The sequence below is a fragment of the Podarcis filfolensis genome (assembly GCF_964270895.1).
Source record: "Podarcis filfolensis genome assembly, chromosome: 3".
NCBI lineage: Eukaryota > Metazoa > Chordata > Lepidosauria > Squamata > Lacertidae > Podarcis > Podarcis filfolensis.
This window is the reverse complement of record NC_139606.1, coordinates 115,091,617-115,117,658: the sequence shown is the minus strand read 5'-3', so window position 1 is coordinate 115,117,658 and position 26,042 is coordinate 115,091,617. Positions and strand designations below refer to the sequence as shown.

The 26,042-nt window shown below is 43.3% G+C and overlaps 1 protein-coding gene and 1 long non-coding RNA gene across 2 annotated transcripts; one reads left to right on the top strand and one right to left on the bottom strand.

Annotated features, from left to right (window-relative positions):
* The first annotated feature begins 1,607 nt into the window (after nucleotides 1–1,607).
* On the top strand, nucleotides 1,608–7,125 carry LOC310758223 (uncharacterized protein). Its single transcript, XM_083604151.1, has 4 exons — nucleotides 1,608–1,773; nucleotides 3,616–3,745; nucleotides 5,214–5,330; nucleotides 7,025–7,125. Exons 1-4 carry the CDS (start codon nucleotides 1,716–1,718, stop codon nucleotides 7,032–7,034), a joined length of 315 nt encoding a protein of 104 aa, XP_083460277.1. The 5' UTR covers nucleotides 1,608–1,715; the 3' UTR covers nucleotides 7,035–7,125.
* A 368-nt stretch (nucleotides 7,126–7,493) lies between these two features.
* Nucleotides 7,494–11,657, bottom strand: LOC310758793. Its single transcript, XR_014545910.1, has 3 exons — nucleotides 11,525–11,657; nucleotides 9,115–9,241; nucleotides 7,494–7,687 (listed from the first exon to the last, which is right to left on the bottom strand). It is a non-coding gene; the product is annotated as an uncharacterized lncRNA (long non-coding RNA).
* Nucleotides 11,658–26,042: the final 14,385 nt, after the last annotated feature.

The window sequence follows — 26,042 nt, the reverse complement described above, 5'->3', positions numbered from 1 at the left end:
TGTTTGTGCATCTACTTCATTGGGTGGTTATCTAAAGTGACATAATTTAGATGTTTGGAGATATGGAACACATATCACCACTTGATTTTGCAGGTCAACAGTGTTGAATGCACCCATGCATAATACTATCTAGAAATTACCATTGCAAGGAAGAGGAAAGCTTGCAAGAAAAGAATAGTCCACCCTATGTGTGGTGTAGTCATTAAGAGCGGTAGATTTGTAATCTGGGGAACCAGGTTCGCGTCTCCGTTCCTCCACATGCAGCTGCTGGGTGACCTTGGGCTAGTCACACTTCTCTGAAGTCTCTCAGCCCCACTCACCTCACAGAGTGTTTGTTGTGGGGGAGGAAGGGAAAGGAGAATGTTAGCCGCTTTGAGACTCCTCCGGGTAGTGATAAAGCGGGATATCAAATCCAAACTCTTCCTCTTTTTCCTATGTATGGGATGAGTATATTTTATTGTGTCCCAATAAAGTCCTGGAACTTGTTTTGTGAGTGCAGCTGCAAAGCTTTAAAACGATAAAGGACAATGATCAAAATAAAAATGGGAACCCCCCCCCTTGAGATGGTACTAACAACGGATCAGGCTATGGCTATGGCTAAACATCTTCCTCCAGCATCAAACACCAGCAGCTAAACTACCCCTGCAACATTTCCCTGCATCCCTGCTTTTGAGCAGTGGTATAGCATGGGTTGCAAGTGTCCAGGGCCACAGGGAGTAGGAATGAGAGAGAGAGAAATGGACAGAGTATGCATACATATTCAACTGCCTAACGGCACCCACTTCACCCAAGAAATCACAGCTACAGAAATGAATTGTTCCATTTTCTGGAAAGGCCACTTCCTGGTTTGCATAGAGAAGCCATTTTCAACAGAGCCCAGCAAAAGAAGCACACGGCTGTATTGAGGCAGTACCGGGTGTTGGAATTTTGTGCCCCTCACAATTTTGCGCTCAAGGCTACTGCTCCTGTGCCCACTCCCCATTCTATGCCACTGCTTGTGAGCTTCCCATAGACACCTGGTTAGCCACAGTGAGAACAGGATACCTGACTAGATGGCCCACCAGCCTGATCCAGCAGAGCCATTCTTATGTTCACATGTGCTATAGGCATTCGGGAGAGGGAGAGCTATTTGCTGAGATAAAACACACGTTTCAAATGCTCTATGTTCCAATAATGTGGCTGTGTTCCATGTGTTTACATGTGCCTCTGAGATGAAAAGCACTCAGTAGGGATTGGCCCCCTCCCCTGAATTCACAGAAACCTATTTTTGGGATAACTTGTTTGCAGCTGTCCTGACGGAGCATACATTTTGTATTTTTGAACGTTCTGTAGGCAACAAAGATGTTCATGAAGTCCAACGTCAGGCACTACCCACCTCATTCCGTCTCACTGTTGAACGTCCTGTGACAAAAGTTGTCCAAGCGAATAATCTGTACTCAATATTATCCTTGCTGTGCGTCCGTCATTGCTTTCCACTGTGTGCCATTAAAAACTCTGTGTGAAGTCCCACAAAGACAGTTTCTGCACAATTCTCTCTACCCTAACCGAACACACACACACACACACACACACACACTGCATTTATTTGTGTCTAGGCATTCCCCCTCCCCCAGAAGAAACCAAGAAGGAAGATAGCAAGTATTTTATTTAATTTTTGATTAGATTCAGCAAATAACCCTATTTGCCACAGTGGTTAAATTCTCAGTAAAACAACCATGAAAGTCTTTTGGGTTATTCCTCTTTTTCTTTTACGGACACTGTTGACTTCTCCAGGTATGTTTTATATATATATGTATTCACCTTATTAATTATCAGGGCAAGGCATCTTTCTAGAATGTTTGCATAGCAAGCTAGCTGAAGCCGGATACCCAACAGAAAACACTGGTTTTCTAGACAACCTGCCAGCCAACCACTCCCTTTGCCCTTTATCACAACTATTTTAGAGATGCTAAGAAAAATCATTTGTTGAAGATTCTGACATGAATTGACCTGATCTATACCTCCTGAACTAATTTTATCCTTTAGATTTTGCATTTCTCTGAACATTGCAATGCAGTTCTTAGCTAAAAAAAGAGAGTACCAAAATGCATATAAATGCATTTTTTTACCTTAGGCATCAACTATATTGCAATCTGTGTTTCCTTTTTCCATAACTCTCTAAAGTGGATATTTTTACCCCAGTCTACATTTGTACTGGATTTAAGATTATTTTTGTATGTGCTTTTAATCTTAAATCACCTGGAGATGTTTTAAGGGAAACAATTTATAAAGGAGATGGTATAATAGTGGTGATGAGGAGGATTGGTAGTAATGCTAGCACATATTCAACCCTTTGCAATCTCATCCAGAGGGTGCATTTGGTGTGAAGATTTTGTCTATATCGGAATGTGGGTGGAAAATTTTACATAGTCCAGGGAAAAGGGAAGGTGTTGAAGCCTTCTGTTGTGGTATGCTAAAGTTGCTCTTTCCCATTCACTGCTGCTGCACCACCACCACTCCACCAGCCAACCACCTTCCTAGGCTGTTGAGATTGGGAAACAGAATACATAAATTGATTTGTATTGAAATGTGTATTAAGCACATTTCTCTTCCATTCCTAATCTCACCTTCTGTCAGCCAAGTGCGTGTTTATACACTGGTGGAGATTCTACAGTAAGAGGTGGCCTTTTCCTCTTCTTTTTAAATAATATTTATTATTAATTTTAACATATAAATTATAGTACATACCACAAAATTTCACCACTTATACAATCTTTTTTTCTTCTTTTTTTGGACTTCCATCAGCACCTCTGATGATCCACCGTTTTAGCCACTTCTTATGCATTTCTTAAGTTCATAGTGCCTTTAATTATCATAACTAACCATCCTCCCCTTTATCCATTTTTGCAATAGTTCCAATAATTCTCCTCATAAAACTTCTTGCAAGCCTACAAACGTAGTCTGATCATCACAATTACTTTTCAAATAGTCTGTAAATTTACGCCAGTCTTCTGTGAATTTCTGGTCCCGCAGATTTCGAAACCTTCCTGTTAGTTTATCTAGTTCTGCATAGTCCATTAATTTCATCCTCCATTCTTCTTTCATCGGTAATTCTTCTTGCTTCCATTTTTGTGCCAATAATATTCTTGCTGCTGTTGTTGCATATAAAAACAACTTACATTCTTTTCTATATTTTTACTGTATTTTTGGTTTTTATGGAAGCCGCCCAGAGTGGCTGGGGAGGCCCAGCCAGATGGGCGGGGTATAAATAAATAAATAAATAATAATAATAATAATAATAATAATAATAATAATAATTCTATAGAGGTGGCCTTTTCCAACACTGAATCTATATGGAAAAGACCAGGTATTAAATGATGGTGTCGGTGACGATAACGTTGATTGGTAAAATGATGCAGAAAGCTTACAGCTGATAAAACTGCTGTCTGCTGTGCCGTTTTTCAAGCTCTATCTGGCATCAAATGAGGAACCAGGTCATGAGTTGCATATGGATTACGATGCTAAGAAGAGTTGGAAACTTTTGGGAAATACTGAAATCTCAGCTCTCATATTCATTTCTTTCTTTCTTTCTTTCTTTCTTTCTTTCTTTCTTTCTTTCTTTCTTTTCTTCTTTAGGGCTTTCTGCTCTAAGGGACCTTGATGAGATCTCATGTTTATATATTAAGAATACTGACTGTCAAAAACACTGTCCATTGTATGCGCTGAACCTTGGATCATGTTCTGAAGGGAAGAAGTGTTGTAAAAGGTAAGCAGAATTTGCCACAATGATCCTTGCAGGGCCATCAAGCATGTTCATGTTCCAAGGAGTTGTGGTTGATGGCTCTGCATTTGAGAGTGGTGTGAGTTCATGCAGAGCTCCTGTACTCTGTGAAGGGAAATGCTTGTCCTTTCAGATGGCAAATACAACATATGTGAAAGTAAAGCAGGTAAGTCTGGCAGGTCAGCTGTGCTGGATGCCTAAATTCACATGTAAAGTACCAAAAAGGGGTAGCACATCAGGTTTTGCTGCTTAAGGCAAAACAGGAAGTGCTGCTTTGCCCTGCCACTGCTGTTGCCACTACCGCCACATGCCCTGCCACACCCACCACTGACAAAGAAATGACAACACACGTGAAATTTGGCCTATAATGGATGTGATCTTGCCCAAAATTGGTGCCAATGTCAGCCACACTTCTCCACTACTGAAGCCAGAGGTGGGGCAGGCTGGGCACCCATTGGCATGCGACCTGGAGGTGGGGAGGGTGTTCTGATGCCTGAAGCAGCAGCTTCACCCTGCCTAATGGCTGGGCCATCTTTGAGCACGATCATGCAAAGTTTATAACAATATTTAGTGCTTTTTTCTTTAAAAAAATGTTTAGGGGTACTCTCATTTTCCTACTCATATTGAAATACTGCCCCTCAATGAGGCCAAACTTACAAAATGTTTAGGGGTATGCATACCCCTGCGTCCCTCCAGAAGAAAAGCACTGACAATATTATCATTTACAGTAGGTGATCTGAAATGTGGCTAAATGATGAAATTCGGCTTTCTTAGCTTTGTGTTGGGTTTCTTAACTTTTTGTTGACTTTGTGCTTTCAACCACCCCCAAACTACACATTATTGGAAAGTCTGCATTATAATGCATGCATCGGGGGAAATAACATACGAAAATGTTTTGCAAAAATTGGAATATTGGGCAAAATTAATTCAATATATGTGCATATTAGGAGAAATGTTAGTTCCCCCTAAGCTCAAAAGCGTTAGTGAATTTTGTTGACTACTTTGGTTTTTTTAAAAAAAGTATCCCAAACATGCAGAAACATGACAAAGTGAACATAAGATTAGAAGGATGAGAAACTTTCCCTTAGGTATGGACTGTGATCTTAAAGTTATAGACTTTCAATATGCTCTGATCTCATATTCAATTATTCAGTCATTCTATATATTATAGGCGTGCACCAGCCACAAAGTTCATCTTGTATCTGCAGAACTGGGAAACAATCTGACTGATACGTTTTGGGTTAACTTGTTTTCTCTTACTTTTATTGATAATCTTAATGCAAAGCTTTTTTTTCTAAACTGCTTCGAGGTTATTACAATTAAGTAATATATATCATATATTTTGTCATATATCAGCAGTTGAGCTGAACAGAAGACAGCTAGGCAGTTATCAAGGCTAGCGTTTCCTGACTTGAGCCTGTTTTGATCACGATTTTTCCTTTCTTTCTTTTAGCTTGATAAATAACATGTTTTCATGTAAGTCAAATGGGGGCCATTGCCTGGTGTGGCATTGTCTTGATAATTACAAGAAAATTGGGGTGTGTGGCAGAGGAAGTCCATGCTGCTTAAGGTAGGCAAAATTCCCTTAAGCCAACCTTAAATGTGGTCGCCATTATTTGCCCCAAACACAGAGAAAGAAAGCAGGGCAAGACACAGCCATATATGGGTCAATGACCACGCTGACAACCTGGAACAGGGAAATAACTGGCTGCCTTTTCCTCTCTCTGCTTGATAGGCTACTTGCTCTGACTGAGCTCAGGGAATTGCTTGACCAGGCGCGACAGCCCCAGCCCCCAGGGATCATAAGAAAAGATTCTGACAACATTATGGAATTAAAAATTGGGCCACAACTTTATTAGACTTCCGAATGTAGGAAGGCCTTGGGCTTAGGCCTTGGGCGTGTATCCCTCCCAGCTCCCCCAAGTGGGGGAACTGGGGAACATCAGGATAAATGGGACATGGGGGTGCTCCATGAGACGTAAATGTAGCAGGCAGCCAAGCCCATAGCCCTGCACGCAGGGTAGTTCACTGACAACCTTTCAGTGTATGGCCAGTAACACCCATTATATAACCCCTTTAAGAGAGGACCCTAGCATGAGTGAAGGAAGGATAACACTTAACAAATGTTTCCTTATCTATTATCCTAAACATCCCCACAAAATGCTTCAACAGAATTCTCTGAATGTTTGATGTAAGGCACAAATGCTGAATATACAACAGCTGCTACCCCATGTCCCTTCATCTTGTTTCTTTTTAAAGAAAGACTCCTCATCTTTGAGCAAGTAGCAGAAGATGAACAGTTCTGAGAAAGGGTATCTGAAGAAGTGTTCATGCACATGAAAGCTTATACCAAGAACAAACTTAGTTGGTCTCTAAGGTGCTACTGGACATTATATATATGAGTCCCTCAGTCTGATGGCAAGTGATATGTGTCAGGAGGTCGCCCTACACTCGAGTAGGACCCTGGTAGAGACACATGCCCGACTTGCATGCTCCCTCCCTCCTGGTCAATTGTTCAGGAGCTTCAAAAGCCTTCTTCAGCCCAAACATCACAGCGACCGATGCCAACAGACATCAGCACACTTAGGGATCCGCAGAGTTTGTGCAGCTTGCGTAACAGACCTGAGCAACTCAGCATTTTGGCTAATCTACTTTATTTACATATAAACACACAGAGAGCACTGCAACATGGCTCCCTCTCTCTCTAGCATCAGACAGCAAAGAGAATGAACAAAGGACAATAATCCCACTTCACGGAACACAGTAACACAAACACCCTGTCTCTGTCACTTCCCATTCTGTGGGGTCAAAACATACACCGTCATGTGAAAGACAACAACCCCATGACTGCAATCATGGAGCAGGAATTCTAACAATATAATCACGATCTTCTTATCAGGCTGGAATCCTGGGCAAGAGACGACAGCCATTTCGCCATTCTCTCCTGGAGATCATTTGCCACAGGGCAGGACTTTGTATGGAGCCCTTGGTTGCAAACATGAGTTCACCAGATGTCTTTGAAGACATCTTGTTGCCTCCCTCTGCCTTCAGGGTTCTCTTTCTAACTTATGGTGGGGACAAGCATGCAATTTCTTCAGCACCTTTAGCTTTTGATTACTTTTTTTGTTATTTGATCTCCAAAAGCAGTATTGCATCAATGAGAAAAATTCTAAAGGTGGGCATCAACAGTGCTATGAATTTGTTGTTAAATTACACATTGTTGCACGAGCGATTCAGTGACTCATTTCTTTCTTTCTTTTGCAGGCAGTACTAAGTTTGGGGTTCGTCTTCTGCTTAATATACAATCTCTTTATCAAAGGGGAACATCAATAGAAATACATACCCTGAATCTGCCATTATATAGAGCTTGGTGCTGCTGACCACAGAAATAAATACACGGTGATTTGAAACTGCATTGTAAAAATGTGTGTGAATTGATTTTTTTGGGGGGTGGAGAATACTTATTTAAAGTCCACTCACTGAGTTGATTAGTTATGTCTCTGCAGTGCCTCTGCACTATCCATTGGCTCCCTTCTGTGCCTGTAAAAGTTGTGAAGCAGGCAAGGGCAAATACAAGATGGAGCACCAAAGGTGTTCCCAAAATTGGAAAGGTTTTCTTTCTCTGGCAGGGCTGCCAGCAGATCACTCCATAGTCCAGTAGCTCACTGAACTGAAAGTAAAACCATTTTCCTTATAGACAATATGCACATTTAACAGAATGCACACACAGGAATTTTTAGCGGTACATCATCTCCTTTATTTGACACATTATGCACTGGTTTTCCAAAGATGTGTAACAAATCCTGCAATCAACAATGTAGGATCTCAGTCCCATGGTAACATATTCTGAAGGCTAAAGAGTAGTGGATCATCATGTACATGAGAACATAATAGTTGATGAGGTGCCAACTTCAGTTTCCATAGTTCCTATAGGAAGATAGCAGATTTTTATTTTCAGGGACATCCCTCGCACGGCATTTGCAAGAAACAGAAAGCACAGTCTACTGGAGAATATTCATGCAGATTTTCAAGGACAAAAATAGTACTTCTGCATGAAAGAACTTACAGATATCACCATAACACAAGCTGGTGAATGTCATTATCTCCTTCAGCCTCCTCTCTTCCCCAAAACAATAACCCAGGAAGTGAAGAAGAGGCTGGGAAGGCAGTATGGATGCCTCTCAAACTTTTCCTTGAACCATCTTTTGGCTGTAATGTGCAATGATTAATTTTCGTGGGTCTGGGGGATTTCCTCATTGTTCCAGAGCTGAGCCTTGAGAAAACTCATTCTTACCTGCAGGCAGTAAAAGACCTTGACATATCAAATTTCAGTGGCACTCTGTGTGATGCCAAAAAGTGGGAAACCCCCACAACTCTCACCTTTTATTGGATGCATTAGTGGTAGTGTATGCTGTGTCACCCCATGACCTCTGTGCCCAGCGTGACCACACCGGTTGCATTACCTGAGAGCCTCCTCTGCTGCCGAATTGAACCCCAACTAAGCAAAATCCCCCTTCAGATTTTCTGTCAGCACTCTGCCCCAATTAAACATGTATTTGCATTTTCAAATCACCATTTTTCAGTGTCTGTGTATGATAAAGCACTCCCCCCAAAAAGTTACTCTCCTGCTTCACATTGTTGTACAGTGGTATCTCGGGTCACAGACACTTCAGGTTACAGACGCTTCAGGTTACAGACTCCACTGACCCAGAAATAGTACCTGGGGTTAAGAACTTTGCTTCAGGATGAGAACAGAAATCGCACGGCGGTGGCAGCGGGAGGCCCCATTAGCTAAAATGGTACCTCAGGTTAAGAACAGTTCAGGTTAAGAACGGACCTCCAGAATGAATTAAGTTCTTAACCCGAGGTACCACTGTACTCAGGTTTCAGAGCCATTCTCTAGTTTTCACCAACGAACAGGTACCAGCTCCTTATGAAGAAAACAAACTTTGTACAGTCATACCTCGGGTTGAATGTGCTTCAGGTTGAGCGTTTTCAAGTTATGCTCCGCGGCAACCCGGAAGTAAAGGAGCGCGTTACTTCCGTCTTTTGCCACTCGCGCATGCGCAGACACTCAAAATTACATCACGCTCATGCGCAGAAGTGGCAAAATGTGACCAGCACAAGTGCAGACACGCAGTCGCATCTTACATTCTACTCAGGATGCAAACGGGGCTCCAGAACAGATCCCGTTCACATCCAGAGGTACCACTGTATTCCAGAAGCAAAACTACTGGGGCCTGTGATGTTCCAGTGCACTGTATATGTAAATTTGAAAATTTGAAAATGCAAACACATGCTTAATTGGGGCAGAGTGGATTTAAAAAACAAACAAACAAACTGGGAAACTTTACCCTGAACAGCAGAAGATCCATGTGTCACACTTTCCAATTTCCATGGGTCCAATACTGCATGGGCCTTCCTGGCACCAACCTTCAGCGGCTTCGCACGCTTCACGAGTTTCTATAAAACCGGTTTGACCTGCAAACAGAAAGAGAAAAGGCATTGTAAGCCACTCATTAATGGGTGCACCTTTTTAATATCTTCGGAAGTGAGAGCTGGACCATAAAGAAAGCTGATCACCGAAGAATCAATGTTTTTGAATTATGGTGCTGGAGGAGACTCTTAAGAGTCCCATGGACTACAAGAAGATCAAACCTATCCATTCTGAAGGAAATCAGCCATGAGTGCTCACTGGTAGGGCAGATCATGAAGCTGAGGATCCAATACTTTGACCACCTCATGAGAAGAGAAGACTCCCTGGAAAAGACCCTGATGTTGGGAAAGATGGAGGGCACAAGGAGAAGGGGAAGACAGAGGACGAGATGGTTGGGCAGTGTTCTTGAAGCTACAAACATGAGTTTGACCAAACTGCGGGAGGCAGTGGAAGACAGGAGTGCCTGGTGTGCTCTGGTCCATGGGGTCACGAAGAGTCGGACACAACTAAACAACTAAACAACAATATTCATTTCTAGGAAAAACACCCCATCCCATGCAAGACCTTTGTAAAAGAGAAGACTCAAGGTACACACAAATTCACCTTTGCACACACAAAATAACTTCCATATATGAATTAAGCTGCAAACACAAACTCCAACTCCTGAAAAGTTTCCGTCTCTGAATTTTTTTACATGTCACTTGGGATGACAGACAAACTAACACCAGTGTACTGGAAGAAGCAAATATCACTTGTGTCGAAGCAATGATTCTTCAACATCAACTTTGTTGGACTGGTCATGTGGTTCAGATGCCTGATTATAGTCTTCCAAAGCAACTACTCTATTCCCAACTTAAGAATGGTAAGTGTAATTCTGGTGGACAACAAAAGAGGTTTAAAGACACTCTCAGGGCAAATCTAAAAAAAAGTAAAAAGTAATATAAACACTGACAACTGGGAATCACTGGCCTATGAGCACTTCAATTGGAGACTGGCTTCTACCAAAGGCATCGTGGACTTTAATGAAGCACAAACTCAGGACGAAAGGAGAAACAAGCTAAGAGGAAGGCATGTTTGGCAAACTCTCACTGTGATCAATTCCCACCTGGAAACCTATGTCACCACAGTAGAAGGATGTGTGGATCCAGAATAGGCCTCCAGAGTCACTTACGGAGAGAATTTACAACCATACTTTAAAACATACAGAAGTTAAAACACTAAAACACCTCAACTTTCTAAGCATCCAGGTAGATTTGTCCAAACAAGAATGTTTTCAGCAGGCTCCAAATAAAGTGAAGGTTTCTCCTTGAACCACTACAATACACTCTCCCATATTCCCGTTCCTCAGACCTGGTCCAGGAAGGTTCCATGGTCCTCCGTATCAAATGCCAACGACAGATCAAGAAGGAGGAGCATGGTGTCTCTCCCCCTTTCCCTCCCCCTCTCCCTCTTCCATATACATACACACAAAAAGCAGCAGCAGCAGCAGCAGCAGCAACAGCAACAATGACAACCAACATCAATTTCATTCTGCAAAGAACAAACAGCCCACTCTCTATGCAAAATAGTAGTAGTAGTAAATTTCATTTATACACCACCCTCCCCAGCCAAGACCAGGCTCAGGGCAGCTAACACCAGGTATAAAAACAATTGATTAAAATACAATTTAAAAACAAGATTAAAATGCAACATTAAAATGCAGCCTCATTTCAGTAGAAACTCAAATCAAAAACTTTTTGGGGATGAAAACTTCAAATCTTCACCAAGGCCAACTATCCAGACTGGTCCTATGTGGGCCAGAAAAAAGCCAGGTAAGTCCCCAAATAGGAGTTCCATCACAGAAGGAGAAAGGAAAAAGGAAAAAGGAAAAAGGAAAAAGGAAAAAGGAAAAAGGAAAAAGGAAAAAGGAAAAAGGAAAGAGAGGATGGGGATCAAGTTGATTCCAAGCCAAAGGCCAGGCGGAACAACTCTGTCTTACTGGCCTTGCAGATAACTGGACAGAACTCTCACATCCAAAATAGCAATATTAAAAGACCAATGGGGAGGTGGCGTTTCAACCTGACCACCCTAAAGCAAAATAGCTTCCAAGGGAGGCTGTCACATGAAACAGCCGAATTGCAACAGATCATGGTATGCATACCTTGACATCCTTTGCCCTTTAAAAATGTGGTGGGTTTTTGGGGGGGTAGGGGTTATTGGGCTGTTGTTTTTATTTTGATTAGGTATTTTGTGGTTTTATATTTTGATTTTATTCTGTGAACTTCCCTGAGACCTCTGGGTATAGGGCAGTAAATAAATTCAATAATTAATAATATTAGAAAAAATACATTGAGAAACAAAGAACATCCCAGAAAGGACAGCAATGTAGTAGTAGATTTTCATGGTTGGGATCTCAAAGAGGACAGGGAGAGGTTTTATGCTACTAAGGTTTTATGTTATTGCAACGGCTGAATCTTTTACTATTTATAAGCCTCTGTGATAATGATAATAATAATTTTATTGTTTATAACCCACCCATCTTGCACTGATGCTCCTAATGTGCTGTGGCAGAAATTCTTGGCACTTTGCATCAAAGGAGAGCTATTTTTGCATCGCAGCACAAGAACACAAGGTGAACCAGAGAGAGGACACCAAGTACAGTGCACTAACAATGAGCACTTTTAGTGTTCTTTGGGAGAGTCAATAAGCATACGGGGAGATGTGCTCCACTGCCTACTTTGACCATAGCTGTCAAAGTTTCCCTTTTTTAAAGGGAAATTCCCTTATTCCGAATAGGATTCCTCGCAAGAAAAGGGAAAAGTTGACAGCTATGACTTTGACTTTCAATATCATGCATGCTCCTCGCACCTCACCCCTCCCCAAAAGAAAACTCGGGTAATTGATTTTCAGAAGGAGAGGGTTAAGGAGGCCACCACATCAGGGCCTGACGGCCAATGGGAAGATGTTCAAAGCATGGTATTATCAGCCTTCTGCTTCCCCTCAAGCTCCCCCATCTTGCTATGCCTTCCCTCCCTCCAATTTGCATTGTGGGGTTTTGCTAGTCACTTTTGTTTAGGGATGTTTTTAATATTGGACAAATCATTGTATTTTAATATTCTGCTGGAAGCCGTCCAGAGTGGCTGGGGAAACCCAGCCAGATGGGCGGGGTATAAATAATAAATTATTAGAATACTATTATTATTACCTGTTAGGAGGGGCTGAATAAGAATATTTGAAAGGCAATTCCTTGACAGGCCACAGGTTCCCTTCTCTTTTTTTGCCAACTTCAATCTGTTGGGATGAATTAGATTAGCATTTGGGAGTGGTGTGATTTGTTTGCTCTTTTGGTGCTGAGTCCAGTTAGGCGAAGATGTTGTGTTGTGAAGGGGGGCCACTAGGTGGCGCATCGGAAGATGGCTGACAATAACATCTCTCCGACCCACACGAGGTAATTTGAAGGCTATGGTGGGGGTAATTAGCCTCCTTAACCCCCCCAGGATGGTGGGGGGGGACGGCCCTTGCCTGCTGTGCCCTATACCACCCCCGAATTTGTGGGGGTGGGGGCACTAGGCACAAAGCCCTCCTGTGGGATTTCGGCACTCCTCGACACCGTCCCTGATTCGCGCTGCTAGTTGCAAGCATCTTCAAAAGAAACAATTTGGACGAGATAAATTGCACATGCTTCAAGGAAAAAGGGGAGTAAAGACTGCTGACAGAAGAGATCTCTGATAACAAGACAAGAATAAAATATGAGAAGATACGTCAAGATACGGTATGACTTGAGGGGGGAGGGGGGAAAAAAACCTGCCCTTCATTATGTGATTTAACAAGAATCCCCTCCCCAAATGAGTCAGGAACTAAGGACTTAAGCTGTGGATTTAAGGCTGTGTGGAGATAAACTTTCGAACCAAAGCAATGTTTCAAGACGAAGCTGGAAAGCTAAGAGTTTTGGAATGACGCAGTTAAAAATGCCGTCGCCATTTTGGGAGGCATTGTTGGAGCTCTTGGGTCTGGGAGGAGAAAGAGAGAAATAGAGTTGTTTACATATGTCTCGGTGGGACTCAAGAGCGAAAAATGCCAAATTTATGATGGAAAGAGCGATGTTATCTACGAAGGAGATATATGGAAACCATCTGGACTTAGTGGAGGAACGGGAAATCCACACAGGATTATTATTTTGCTTATCAGCTTAAGGAGACTAACAGAAGAGATCGTAAAGGAAAAATAGAAATTATATGAACAAGATATGATGTGGAAACACCAAGATAAGACTGAATAGAATTATGAATTTTGTTTGGACTGATTGGGACTGATTTGGACATTAACGCAGTAATAAGAAGATGATCTGAATCCCCCTTTGGATCTTGAAGTATGGGTTCCCCCAACAAAATTTAAAAATTTGGCTTTGTAATTTGGAATCTATGTGATGTGATTTAATTTGATGTGATTGGCCAGTTAATAAAAATTATTTTTTTAAAAAAAAGATGTTGTGTTGTGGTGGTGGCGGCGGCGGCTGGTCCCAGGGTGGATTACAACACCTTAAAGTTCAAAATGCAAAACAGCTTCAACAGAGTACAATCACAGGTGTAGGGTAGGCTCTGAAAACACACATCTCAGGTGTCAAAGGCTGGGGTAAAGAGGTGCAAATTCTGAAAAGTTTTATAGCGAAGAGGGCACCTCTATGTGGAGAGAATTCCACATCTTAGCGGCTGTTGCAAAAAAGGCCCTTTCCTGCCCTCCCCCACAACTTGTTCAGGTTGCAGTACTCAAAACCCATCCAGTACAGATGGGACAGACAGTGCAATGGATGCCTCCAGTTGGGGAGCTTGGAGAGAAAGATTAGATATGCTGAGGAGATATGGAGAGAAAGATTAGATATGCTGAGACATTATTGAGCTAAGGGCACCTTGTAGGGATCTGTTAGTGGAACTTGTATGATGGGGGGGGGTTAAGCCTCAAGTATGTATTTTCACAGCATCTTAAAAAGCAGAGACATCGCCTTGCCAACAAAGGTCCGTATAGTTAAAGCTATGGTTTTCCCAGTAGTGATGTATGGAAGTGAGAGCTGGACCATAAAGAAGGCTGATCGTCAAAGAATTGATGCTTTTGAATTACGGTGCTGGAGGAGACTCTTGAGAGTCCCATGGACTGCAAGAAGATCAAACCTCTCCATTCTGAAGGAAATCAGCCATGAGTGCTCTCTGGAAGGACAGATCCTGAAGCTGAGGCTCCAATACTTTGGCCACCTCATGAGAAGAGAAGACTCCCTGGAAAAGACCCTGATGTTGGGAAAGATGGAGGGCACAAGGAGAAGGGGACGACAGAGGACGAGATGGTTGGACAGTGTTCTCGAAGCTACCAGCATGAATTTGACCAAACTGCGGGAGGCAGTGGAAGACAGGAGTGCCTGGCGTGCTCTGGTCCATGGGGTCACGAAGAGTCGGACACGACTAAACAACTAAACAACAATAATGTATTTTCAGTGAATGCTGGACAGCAGAGCCTGGGTGGACATTCCCAAGGAAGAGTAACTTCTTCCCTGTCCTTCGCTGGAGAAACCCAGTTTGTTGCTGTGTCAGAATCCAAGGAGGGGTGCTTCCCTACCAGAATTAGCTAAACTCCTCACCTGCCTGTATTTTCTGATTTTGGTTAATTAGGTCTACAGTTCCTCCAAGTTGTTGTATTAATAAATATGACCATTATCCTAACATTTTGCCTCATGAGCCTTCTTTGTGGGTGAGTGTGTCAAAGGGCTTTTGATAAAGTACCTCACCAAGGACTTTTGAGTAAACTTGACACTAATGGGATGAGGGAAGAGGTCATCTTATGGATCACTAGTGTTTAATAAAGAGGAAGCTGAGAGGAGGAGAAAATGAAATGTTCTTCCAATTAAGCAATGTACAATTTTGCACAAAATCACAGCACACTAATGCACTAATCTATTATCATAACACACTAATCTATGTTTAGACCATGCTTGGAATGGTGTGTGCAGTTCTGATTACCTAACCTTTAAAAAAAAAAAAAGTTGTAGAATGAGAAAGGTTCATCTCAGCCATGTGGGACCATGCAGTCTCCAAAACCATTGCCTGAATAGAGTAACAGGACAGAGAAGGGATAATAAACTGAAGTAGAATTATGAGAAGATAGAAGTCTCATTAGTGGGTGGTTCCTTGCTCCAGGAATTGGGTACGATGCTTCTTCTAGATGGGCACCTGCTGCCAATCCCCTCCACCAAGGAGCAGACACAGAATTTGGGGGAGGGGAGACCATGGAAAAAGGGGAGTCTTGTATTAGTTCCCCTACCCCCAACACCTTTGGAGCTCCAAAGTTGGTAGGGCCTAAAGGATGGCACCAGACGTCAGGCGGATCTCAGCATGATGTTGATGGGCCCCACACCATCCCACCTTTCATGGCTATACTTCAATGAATCAGTACATTTCATAGTTTTATGAGCTGTGCAGCTGGCTAATGAAATCTGTGCATTGTATTTTATTAATGTCACTTAAAATAGGAATCAGGCACCATGGGTGGGAGCTAATCTTGGCTTCCATTCAAAAGCTTGTGCATTTGCCAGCTTCTGACCAGCCACTCATTTTCACTCAGTTACTTGAGGACAGGGATGTCAGAAGTGTAACTGCTGGGAGGGGCACTGGGTGGGGCTGCTGTGTGTTGCCTGTTGCTTGCTTGGAAGAGGAGGAGGAGGAGGAGGAGGAGGAGGAGGAGGAGAAGAAGAAGAGGAGGAGGAGGAGGAGGAGGAGGAGGAGGAGGAGGAGGAGGAGTTTGGATTTGATATCCCACTTTATCACTACCCGAAGGAGTCTCAAAGCGGCTAACATTCTCCTTTCCCTTCCTCCCCCACAACAAACACTCTGTGAGGTGAGTGGGGCTGAGAGACTTCAAAGAAGTGTGACTAGCCCAAGGTCACCCAGCAGCTGCATGTGGAGGAGCAGAGACATGAACCCGGTTCACCAGATTATGAGTCTACTGCTCTTAACCACTACACCACACTGGCTCCATTATCATGGAGCTAATGATGATCACCATGGGTCATTGCAGTCATTGCAGGATGGCCAACTGACCTGACTTGCTTGAAGAGGAAAAGAAGGATGACTTAACAGCCTCCTTGACTCCATTCACTTTATGAGCGCTGACTCCGGATACTGACGGTGGTTTACGGGCCTCCTTGGCATGTTTACATGTATAAATAATGAAAAGCAGTTATCTGTTATGTTGCCGGTGTGATGCATGGAATCAGAGTGAGGTTATCTGCTCAAGGTAAGTTGCAGGAATTGCATCCATTGCTCTTGAACTGATACCAGATTGGTCTCTACTGATGAAGTGCAGTCATTCTTAAACTGATGTGTTGCAGATCAAAACTGAGACATCAGTAGGGCTAAAGAAGGAAGGGAAGGGAAAGCTGAAGAGAACCACTGTGAGCAATGTTCTCAGTAAAGATAGTAACCCACTAAATGTAACCTGCTTTCATTAGAAAGTAGGGACGCGGGTGGCGCTGTGGGTAAAACCTCAGCGCCTAGGACTTGCTGATCATATGGTCAGCGGTTCGAATCCCCACGGCGGGGTGAGCTCCCGTCTTTCGGTCCCAGCTCCTGCCCACCTAGCAGTTCGAAAGCACCCCCAAGTGCAAGTAGATAAATAGGTACCGCTTTATAGCGGGAAGGTAAACGGCATTTCCGTGTGCTGCGCTGGTGCTGGCTTGCCAGCTGCAGCTTCGTCACGCTAGCCACATGACCCGGAAGTGTCTTCGGACAGTGCTGGCCCCCGGCCTCTTAAGTGAGATGGGCGCACAACCCTAGAGTCGGACATGACTGGCCCGTATGGGCAGGGGTACCTTTACCTTTACCTTTTTACCTTCATTAGAAAGTAGTTCTTAAATTTATTTTTCTTTGTATGTAGGTCCCTGCAGACGACAGCGACAAAGTCACCACGGTGATCTCAAGCCCAATAATCTGCCGCTTCCACACAATGCAATTGTTATCGTGAACATCTGACGCAGAAAACACCTTTGCTGCATTTGTGGGACCCATTGCCTCATATGCAGACATGAATGCATGGATGTTTGTAAGAAAGAACTCCCCTCCAGCCCTTTTAAATATGTGATGTTCCTGCTCACTAAAGGTGTTTGGGTGGCAGAAGCTGGTGAGTGTATTTACCCAATTCTGGGTTAGGCTGGAGATGAAGTTTAACAAGGCACCTAGCTGCACTCAGGTGGGAGGCAATATGCATTGTGGCTAAAGAAGGATGGACAAGAAAGGGCAAAGAGAACCAGCCTCGGCAACATTGTCAGTGAGAATACTAGCACACTAAACACATCCTGCTTCCATTAGAATGTGCTTATATATATATTCTCTGTGGCATGACCCCTGCAAAACACAATCTTGAAGTCACTGCCCATCATCTGAGAAGCATCAGTTCATTGGTCTTCTAGGCTCAAGATAAAATGAGCCATCTTATCATCATTGTTCTGTGAAGCATCAATCTTTTGTCATTGTATGTTCAATGAAGCATGGGTCTCTTGGAATAACCTGTTGAGGGAAGTGACAATCCCATTGGTTTTATACGCTCAGGGAAGGAACCGTAATTTGGCTTCGTCCATTAAGGAAAACGTAATCTGTTGAAATAAGATTTTGTTCATTGGCTTTATATTCTCAGAATAAAATGGGTCCACCAATCTCCACTGTTGAGTGAACCATCAATCACTAGGCAATGTATGTTCAGACACGTTCATTGTATGTTTCACCATCTCTCTTAAGGAAATAGTAATTTAATGATAATAATTTATTATTTATACCCCATCCATCTGGCTGGGTTTCCCCAGCCACTCTGAGTAGCTTCCAACAAAATATTTTTTAAAAAAATAAAACATCAGACATTTAAAAAGTTGGATAGTTGCTTTGACCTCTTGAACTAATCTGTTGAGAGGACTTACTTAGCCTTGTATGGTCAAGATAAAAGGGGACCCCTTCTCCCCATTGTTGGGTGGAATATCAATCCCGTAGCGTTTCAAGGAAGCTTTGATATCTTGGATTAATTTGTTGAGAGTAATATTTGTTTCTTGGTGTTTTGAACTCAGTGCAAGTTGGGCTGTCAGATTGCCTTGGCTGGGTGAACCAGTAGTCTCTGGGTCTTGTAACTCCAGGAAAGTACCAGTTATACGACCTTTTGCCTTAAGAAAAGCCTTGAGATGTTGGATGAAGTTGTTGAAAGACACATCTGTTCCTTGGCTTATTATGGTCATGGTAGAATCGACCCTCTTGGGTGAACTTTCATTACCATGGGGTGGTGCATCTAGGCTAGAATTAGCTGCTTGATCTCTTCTGTTAAGAGAAAGAATAAACAGTGATATTCTGTTATCATTTGCAAATCTAAATATATGCTTTAAAAAGTTATTTACAGCAAGGTGGGAGTGACATACCTTGGCATAAACATTTTTTTAAAATAACAATATAGAAGGTGGAAATGTCATTTTAGATAGCTCTTCATTTGAAAAAGTGAGGAATCTTACAGTGTGCTGCAGCAAAGGAATCCAACACCACAATTTCCAATATTTTTGTCCATGGTGTCACATTGCTCCTTGCTACAAATTTCAGAGAGCTTAGAGCACTTCTCTGGAGAATCAACAGTATCGTCAACACCTGGAAGGAGAAAGTGGGGTTGTTTAGCAATATCCTGCCATTCCAATAAATAAGTAGGGATGGTTCGATTTGAATATTATCAAACAAACCTGATACACTGGGTTCCGCATTGAGTCTTTGGACTTCGAGGTTCAGGGAAGAACCAATGATTTCCTCGCCTCTTTTAAGTACAGTTTTGATTTCTTGGACTAATGTGTTGAGAGAGGCATCGGACCCCTGGACTTGTATCTTCAAGGTAAAGTTGGTTCTCTGATCCTCTTGGTTAGGTGCAATAGTTATCTCTGGGCCTTTTATGTTCAGGGAAGAATCACTTTTTTGATCTTCTCTCTTAAGGAAAGCATTGATATCTTGGACTAATGTGTTAAGAGAAGCAGCACTTGCTTTGCCTTGAATGACCAGGATAAAATAGGCCTTCTCCTCATTGTTGGTTGGGTTTTCCTGCCTCCGAAGAGGAGGGAGGAGAAGCGTCGGAGAGGGAAGATTCAGACTGGGAGGCCCACCCCGCGGGGAGAGATCAGAGCGGGTGGGAAGCGGGTTTTGAATCCTCTGAGGATGGCGACAGCTCCTTCCGGGGATTCCCTGCATCGTCGGCCGAGGACAGGGACGAAGTTGGATCCAAAGGTCGGGCCGGGGGTGGAGGGGGTTCTGGGGGGGAGATGGATGTCAGGGAACTGCCATCGGAACTAGCGGAGGAGGCGAGGCTCCACAGCAATGCTGGAGAGGGGCCAAGCAGGGAGAGAGGCAGGTCTCCGGCTGGGGAAGAAAATCAGCGCAACACCAGGGATAGAGGGGGGCCGATGGGGGAAGCAGAGAGGAGGCTCCAGGACTCTTCACTGGAGACCAGCGAGGAGAGCACAGGTCCTCTGCTGCCCACACCCACCCTGCGCAGAAGACTTCCGCGCAGGGAAAGTCAAAGAACTTCTTTGCTGGAAGAGGTTCAAGAAACGCCCACTGACGGATTCTGCCAGCGACTGAAGAGCCACGGAGTGGATGGCTGTCCAACGAGAAATGGTTTAACCAGGCAACCTAGCCCAGAGCGGCGGTAACTTACGCACAAGCAACCCCTAAAGCCATTACACATGCCTTCATCTATGTAAGCCTAGGGAGATATATCCATCAGATCCCAGTCAAAAATTGGGCAAGTAGGAGCACAAGCTCACTGAATACCAGTAATCCATGGGTAAGAATATCTTTCCTGTGGGTTGACATTTCCTTCACACCACTCTATTATTATTTTCCTCCAACACCTCTTTTCCTACATAGGACAATAAAGAAATATAATTTATACATTGTATGCATATTACAACTTTTTTTTTACAATGTAGGCACAAGGAGGTTCCCTCACACATACCCTCACTTAATCCCCACTACAACCCTGTGATACAGTGGTACCTTGGGTTATAGATGCTTCAGGTTACAGATGCTTCAGGTTACAGACTCTGCTAACCCAGAAATAGTACCTCTGGTTAAGAACTTTGCTTCAGTATGAGAACAGAAATCGTGCTCTGGCGGCACAGCAGCAGCGGGAGACCCCATTAGCTAAAGTGGTACCTCAGGTTAAGAAAAGTTTCAGGTTAAGAATGGACCTCCGGAACGAATTAAGTTCTTAACCCAAGGTACCACTGTATCAGCATAAATGTTAGGGACTGACCCAAGGTCACTCTGTGAACTTCATGGGCCTGGAATAACCAGTGGCGTAGCGTGGGGGGTGCAGGGGGGGCCGGCCGCACCGGGCGCAACATCTGGGGGTTAGAGCAAATCCATGGGTTAGGGGGCGCAAATCCACGGGTTAGGGGGCGCAAATTACTTGCCTTGCCCCGGGTGTTGACAACCCACGCTACGCCACCGGGAATAACTCTCTACTGAGGATATTTCAGGATCATGCACTCTGACATATAACTCTGTCCAAGTATTGATATATAGTGCTGGTGTAAAAATCAGAGAACCCTCAGTATATGTATTTGATTTAGATTATGTTTCAAATATTAGAAAGATAGAATGCATCACTGAATAGTTTTTAAGCATGGCTCCAGTGTGCCTACATTTTACAACATTTTATAACCCCTGTGCTCTCTAGGCCATAAACAAGAAACCCTATCTAACTCTAAAAGTGGCACAAATGGTCATTAAGGATGTCATTACAGTGGAGTGTAAATCCGATCATCTCTTTGAAGCTTACTGAGATGGCTCAGGGAGAAGTGAGAAAGGAACAGGACTATCAACCACCCTGTCGAAGGCCTGGCTGCTAAGGAAACAGTGATAAAATAGAATAATTGAGACCCACATGTCATGGGCACTTAGGGGCACCCCAAAGTGATTGCAGGGATGAAGTTACCAGTATGAAGCCATGTGTGTTTTACTTCCCATGACCTGTAACCCTTCTTGATGTATGTAGAAGGAAGTTTAGGATATGAATATTGATAGAAGATGATGTGGCGATGGCTGTTAGCTTCAATTCTGTAGTAGCAGGGGAGGGGGATTGCTAGGGCCAAAGTATGCATCAGAGAGACAGCTCCAATCTTGGAAGAGATGTTGGTTTCCTTACCATCACCACCAATACCTTGGGAGCTCCTTAGTTGGTTGGCCAAAGGGATGGTGCCAGACTTCAGGAGGCTGTTGACATGGTGGTGATGGGGCTTCAGCATGGCATGGCACACCACACCACAACCAGGCTGGATAGAACTGTATCTCACTGAGAAATTCCACAACTGGGTGGAACAAGAAAATATACTTGCAGAGGAGGAAGCTTGCTTTAGGGAAGGTTAATCCACTATTGACCAGTGCCTAGTACTCCATCATCTTATTGAAAAGCACTCCTCCCGTAACACAACCTCCCTTTATGTTGCTTTTATCAATTTTGAAGCAGCATTTGACTCCATATCCGGAGCTGCACTGTGGGGAAAACTGAAGGCCACCTCAACAGACCGACGTCTACTTTATTTAATTTGTATGTTACATGAAGGGACCTCACTCAAAGTAAGATGTAGCCCTCAGGGCCATCTCACCAATGCCATTGAAATTGAGAAAAGTGTCAAGCAAGGCTGCATATTGGCTCCATCCTTATTTAATTTCTATATCAACTCCATGGTGGGCTATTTCCAAAACATAAACTTCCACTCCCCCCAACTAGCTGGAAGACACATCTCTGTTCTTCTCTATGCAGATGAAGCAGCATTTTTTCAAGAATACCTATTGGCCTCAAAAGAGCTCTGATAGCATTAATACAGTACTGCAAGGGAGTCCAGCTAGAACTTGATTATCAGAAAACTAAAATCATGGCATTTGCCAAAAATGCTTATAAGCCGCTCCTGGAGCATAGATGGCCACAAGATTGAGCAGGTCTCCTGCTTCAGATACCTGGGGGTAGTCTTCCATTCTGCTGGTAGTAGGAAAGCCCATGGGGACTATACTGCTGAAATTGCTCAGAGAAGCTCATTGGCAATCCTTATTTTTTTTAAAAAAAACCAAGAGGTAGTCACTATATACCAGCAGCACCCAAATTATTTGAAGCCATGCCAACAGCACAACTTCTCCATGGTGCCCAGCTGGGTCCCTTTTCCAATTTTGCAGTGCTAGAACTTGTGCAATCCAAATTTCTAAGGTCAGTCCTTCAAGTCCCAAAACGTTTCTCTAATGCTATTCTGAGACATGAGACGGGCTTCATTAAAATGGAGGCTAAAGTGTGGGTGACCATACTTAATTATTGGCTTAAACCATCTTTATTTCCCCATGGCCTTGCCCCACTAATTATGAACGTTGATTTTCAATCCACATGGAAACAGGCAGTGGCAACTAAAATCTCATCCCTGGGCTTCTCTCCAGGTCTTCTACTTAGCATGGGATACGATCAAGCCAAAGCAGTCATTAAACAATGTGTAGTGGACACAGAGCACCAATTGGATCTAGCCAGGACCCCAACTTTTCTAGCCAAGGAATCCACAAGGTACTTTGTCTCCCCTATGGCATATCTAACTAAACTCGAAGTCCCTAAACACCGAAGGGCTTTTACCCTGGCTCGATGTCATGCCCTCCCCTCAGCCGTTATTGAAGGTAGATACAGGATGATTGACTACCCAGAGAGACAATGTTCCTGTGACTCGGGACAAATAGAAATGGTAGCGCATGTCCTTCTCCAGTGCCTGTACTACAAAGACATTCATACTAGCCTGATTTCCCCATTATTTCAAAAGTACCCAGGGCACACAAGGGACATGGGTGGTGCTGTGGGTTAAACCACAGAGCCTAGGACTTGCTGATCAGAAGGTTGGCGGTTCGAATCCCCGCGATGGGGTGAGCTCCCGTTGGTCGGTCCCTGCTCCTGCCAATCTAGCAGTTCAAAAGCACATCAAAGTGCACGTAGATAAATAGGTACTGCTCCGGTGGGAAGGTAAACAGCGTTTCTGTGCGCTGCTCTGGTTCACCAGAAGCGGCTTAGTCATGCTGGCCACATGACCTGGAAGCTGTACACCAGTTCCCTCAGCCAATAAAGTGAGATGAGCGCCGCAACCCCAGAGTCGGCCGCAACTGGACCTAATGGTCAGGGGTCCCTTTACCCTTTACCTTTACCCAGGGCACACAGGACAATTTTACACCTCCCTGCTGCTCTTGGATACTGATCCTGCCGCAACTTACAGTGTTACTAGGTTCTGCACAGCAGCGCTCGAGAGTTCTGGAGGATGACAAATCAGTTTTAATGAACATATCAGAGTGCTCTGTAAATGATAGTTAAAGCCTTTATATATCAATCTTCTGTGCTCTTCCACACCCGCCCAGTGTTCCTGAACCTTCTTTTGGATTCTTTTAGCGTCTTTCAAATTTTTTATAGACTTTTATATTCACCTTGTGTTTTAATACCTTTTGACTTTCTAAAGCACTTTTCAGATTTTAAATGGTGGTCTATGACCGTAAGAAAGATTTGTATTGTATCTCACTGATGGAGCAGTGAATCATGGTGATGATGGGACCTCATCATGCCAATGAGTCAACTTGCTTGAAAGGGAATGGAATGGAGAACCTAAAAGCTTCCTTGACTCTATCACTTACTGAGAGCTGACTATGGATGCAGATGATGGTTTATGGGCCTCCTTGACATGGTTTCATGCAATGAAAATCAATTATCAGTTATGGTACTGTTTCAATTATGTGAGGTCCGCCATTTAAGGTACGTTGCAGAGGTTTTATCCTTAGCCTTTGAACTGCTATCAAGATGGCCTCTACTGAAGATGTGTGGTTGAAAATCGAGAGGTCAATTACGTTGGAAAACAGCTGCTGATTTATTTCTTCCCATCAAAAGACTTACACAAAAGGCATTTCATGACTTGGACGGCTTTGGGACTGTTCTTCTGACCCATCGCTTAGGACATATGCCTCCTCTTTCTCTGCCCAGTGCAAGCATCAGTGGGAAATCTGACACCGGAAAGTCATTTACTGCATTCGTGAGATCCACTGGCTCAGTTACTGATGTGAATGCATGAAAGTGGGGCACAAGGGAGTCAGGCATTTACCAGGACATGCCCCCTTTTAAATATGTGATACACCTGCTCTCTAAAGGTGCTTTAATGACAGCAGATGTTGGGTGTATACTAGGCTGGGCTGGGCTACAGCAAAAGAGTAAGCTCTCTGTACAAGTCAGAACCACACATGTCCTTGGGTTAAGAGGCAAAATGCAGTGTAGCTAAAGAAGGAATGACATGAAAGGATGAAAGAACCACTCTGAACAAAATTGTCAGTACACATACTGACTCACTAAATGCAACCAGCCTCTGTTAGAAGGTAATCCTTATTTTTGTTTTTTAGCCACAGACAGATCTCTGCACAAAGCAAGTATGAAGTCACCATCTAGCAGATTATAGATGATTTATTCAAGTCTGTGGTAAAGCCTGGATGGCATTTTAATGTCCCAGTGATCATCACCTGAGGTCTTTATTACGTGAGATGGCTGACAATCTGGATGCCTGTACCCACCTTTTAAAAATGGCTCACAGAGTTTAAGATATAATACGCCTGGGCTACTGCCCTGACAGCCCCCCACCCTTGATCAAATGCACAGTTGAATAAATGTTGTGTTGCAGGATTTCCTCCCAGCATGCAAATCAGAAGCAAGAAGATTACATGTGCATAAATATGGTTATGGGTCTCATGTAAATTGTGGGTTTTATCTAAACACCCTGGAAGAGCACTGCATAAATAATGTAAATCATTCTAATGCCGCTTTGAGGAGTTCATTTTCAAATTATAATACCAGAACATAAAACGTGGACACTTAATACACATGTATCATTTCTGATGCCATTTATTTGCAGCAGTAGAATCCTGGACCACATGGTCCATTTCCTTTCAATTCCCTGCTACATGGATTACTGTAACAAGAACCCATGCGATCCCAGCATTTTCTTTGGATATCATCAATGCATTCCACCTTGGATAATTCACCAGTGCTTTGGTGATCTATTTTCAGGAAATTATTGGTTATTTGGTCTTCTCTCTGAAGGAAATTATCAATCTCTTGGACTAATTTGTTGAGAGCAGCATATGTTCCTTGACCTTGTACGCTGAGAATGAAAAGCAACATCTGACCCTTATTGTTGGGTGAGCTATCAACTCTTTGGCTTTGTATGTTCAGGGAAATACCACTAATTTGGCTTTCACTCTTAAGGAAAGCATTAATTGTCTGCTCTAGTTTGGTAACAGAAGCATCGGTCCCATGGCCATGAATGCTCAAAAGAAAAAAGCCCTTCTGATCCCCATTCTTGTTTGAAATATCATTTGCTTCATGTTGTTTCTCCAGGAAAGCGTTGAGCTCTTGAATTAATCGGTTGAGAGAACTATCAATTTGTTGGCCTTGTATGCTTAGGGAAGAAGCCACAATCTGCTGTTCTCCTTTAAGGAAATCTTTGACCACTTGGACTAATCTGCTGAGAGAAGCAGAAGTTCCTTGTACTTTTAGGACAAGAATAAAAAGGGCCTTCTGATCCCCATTGTTGGCTGAACCATCAATAACCTGGTGTTGTAAGTTCACAGAAGAAGAAGTTATTTGTTCTTCTTTCTTCAGGAATATATTAAATTCCTCTTGTAACCTGCTGAGAGTAGGAACAGTTGCTTGGCCTTGTAGGCTCACCATAAAAGGAAAAACTGTGGATACATCAATTTGATTGGGACTTTTGTTCAGGGAAGCATTGATCTCTAGGATGAATTGGTGGAGAGAAGCACT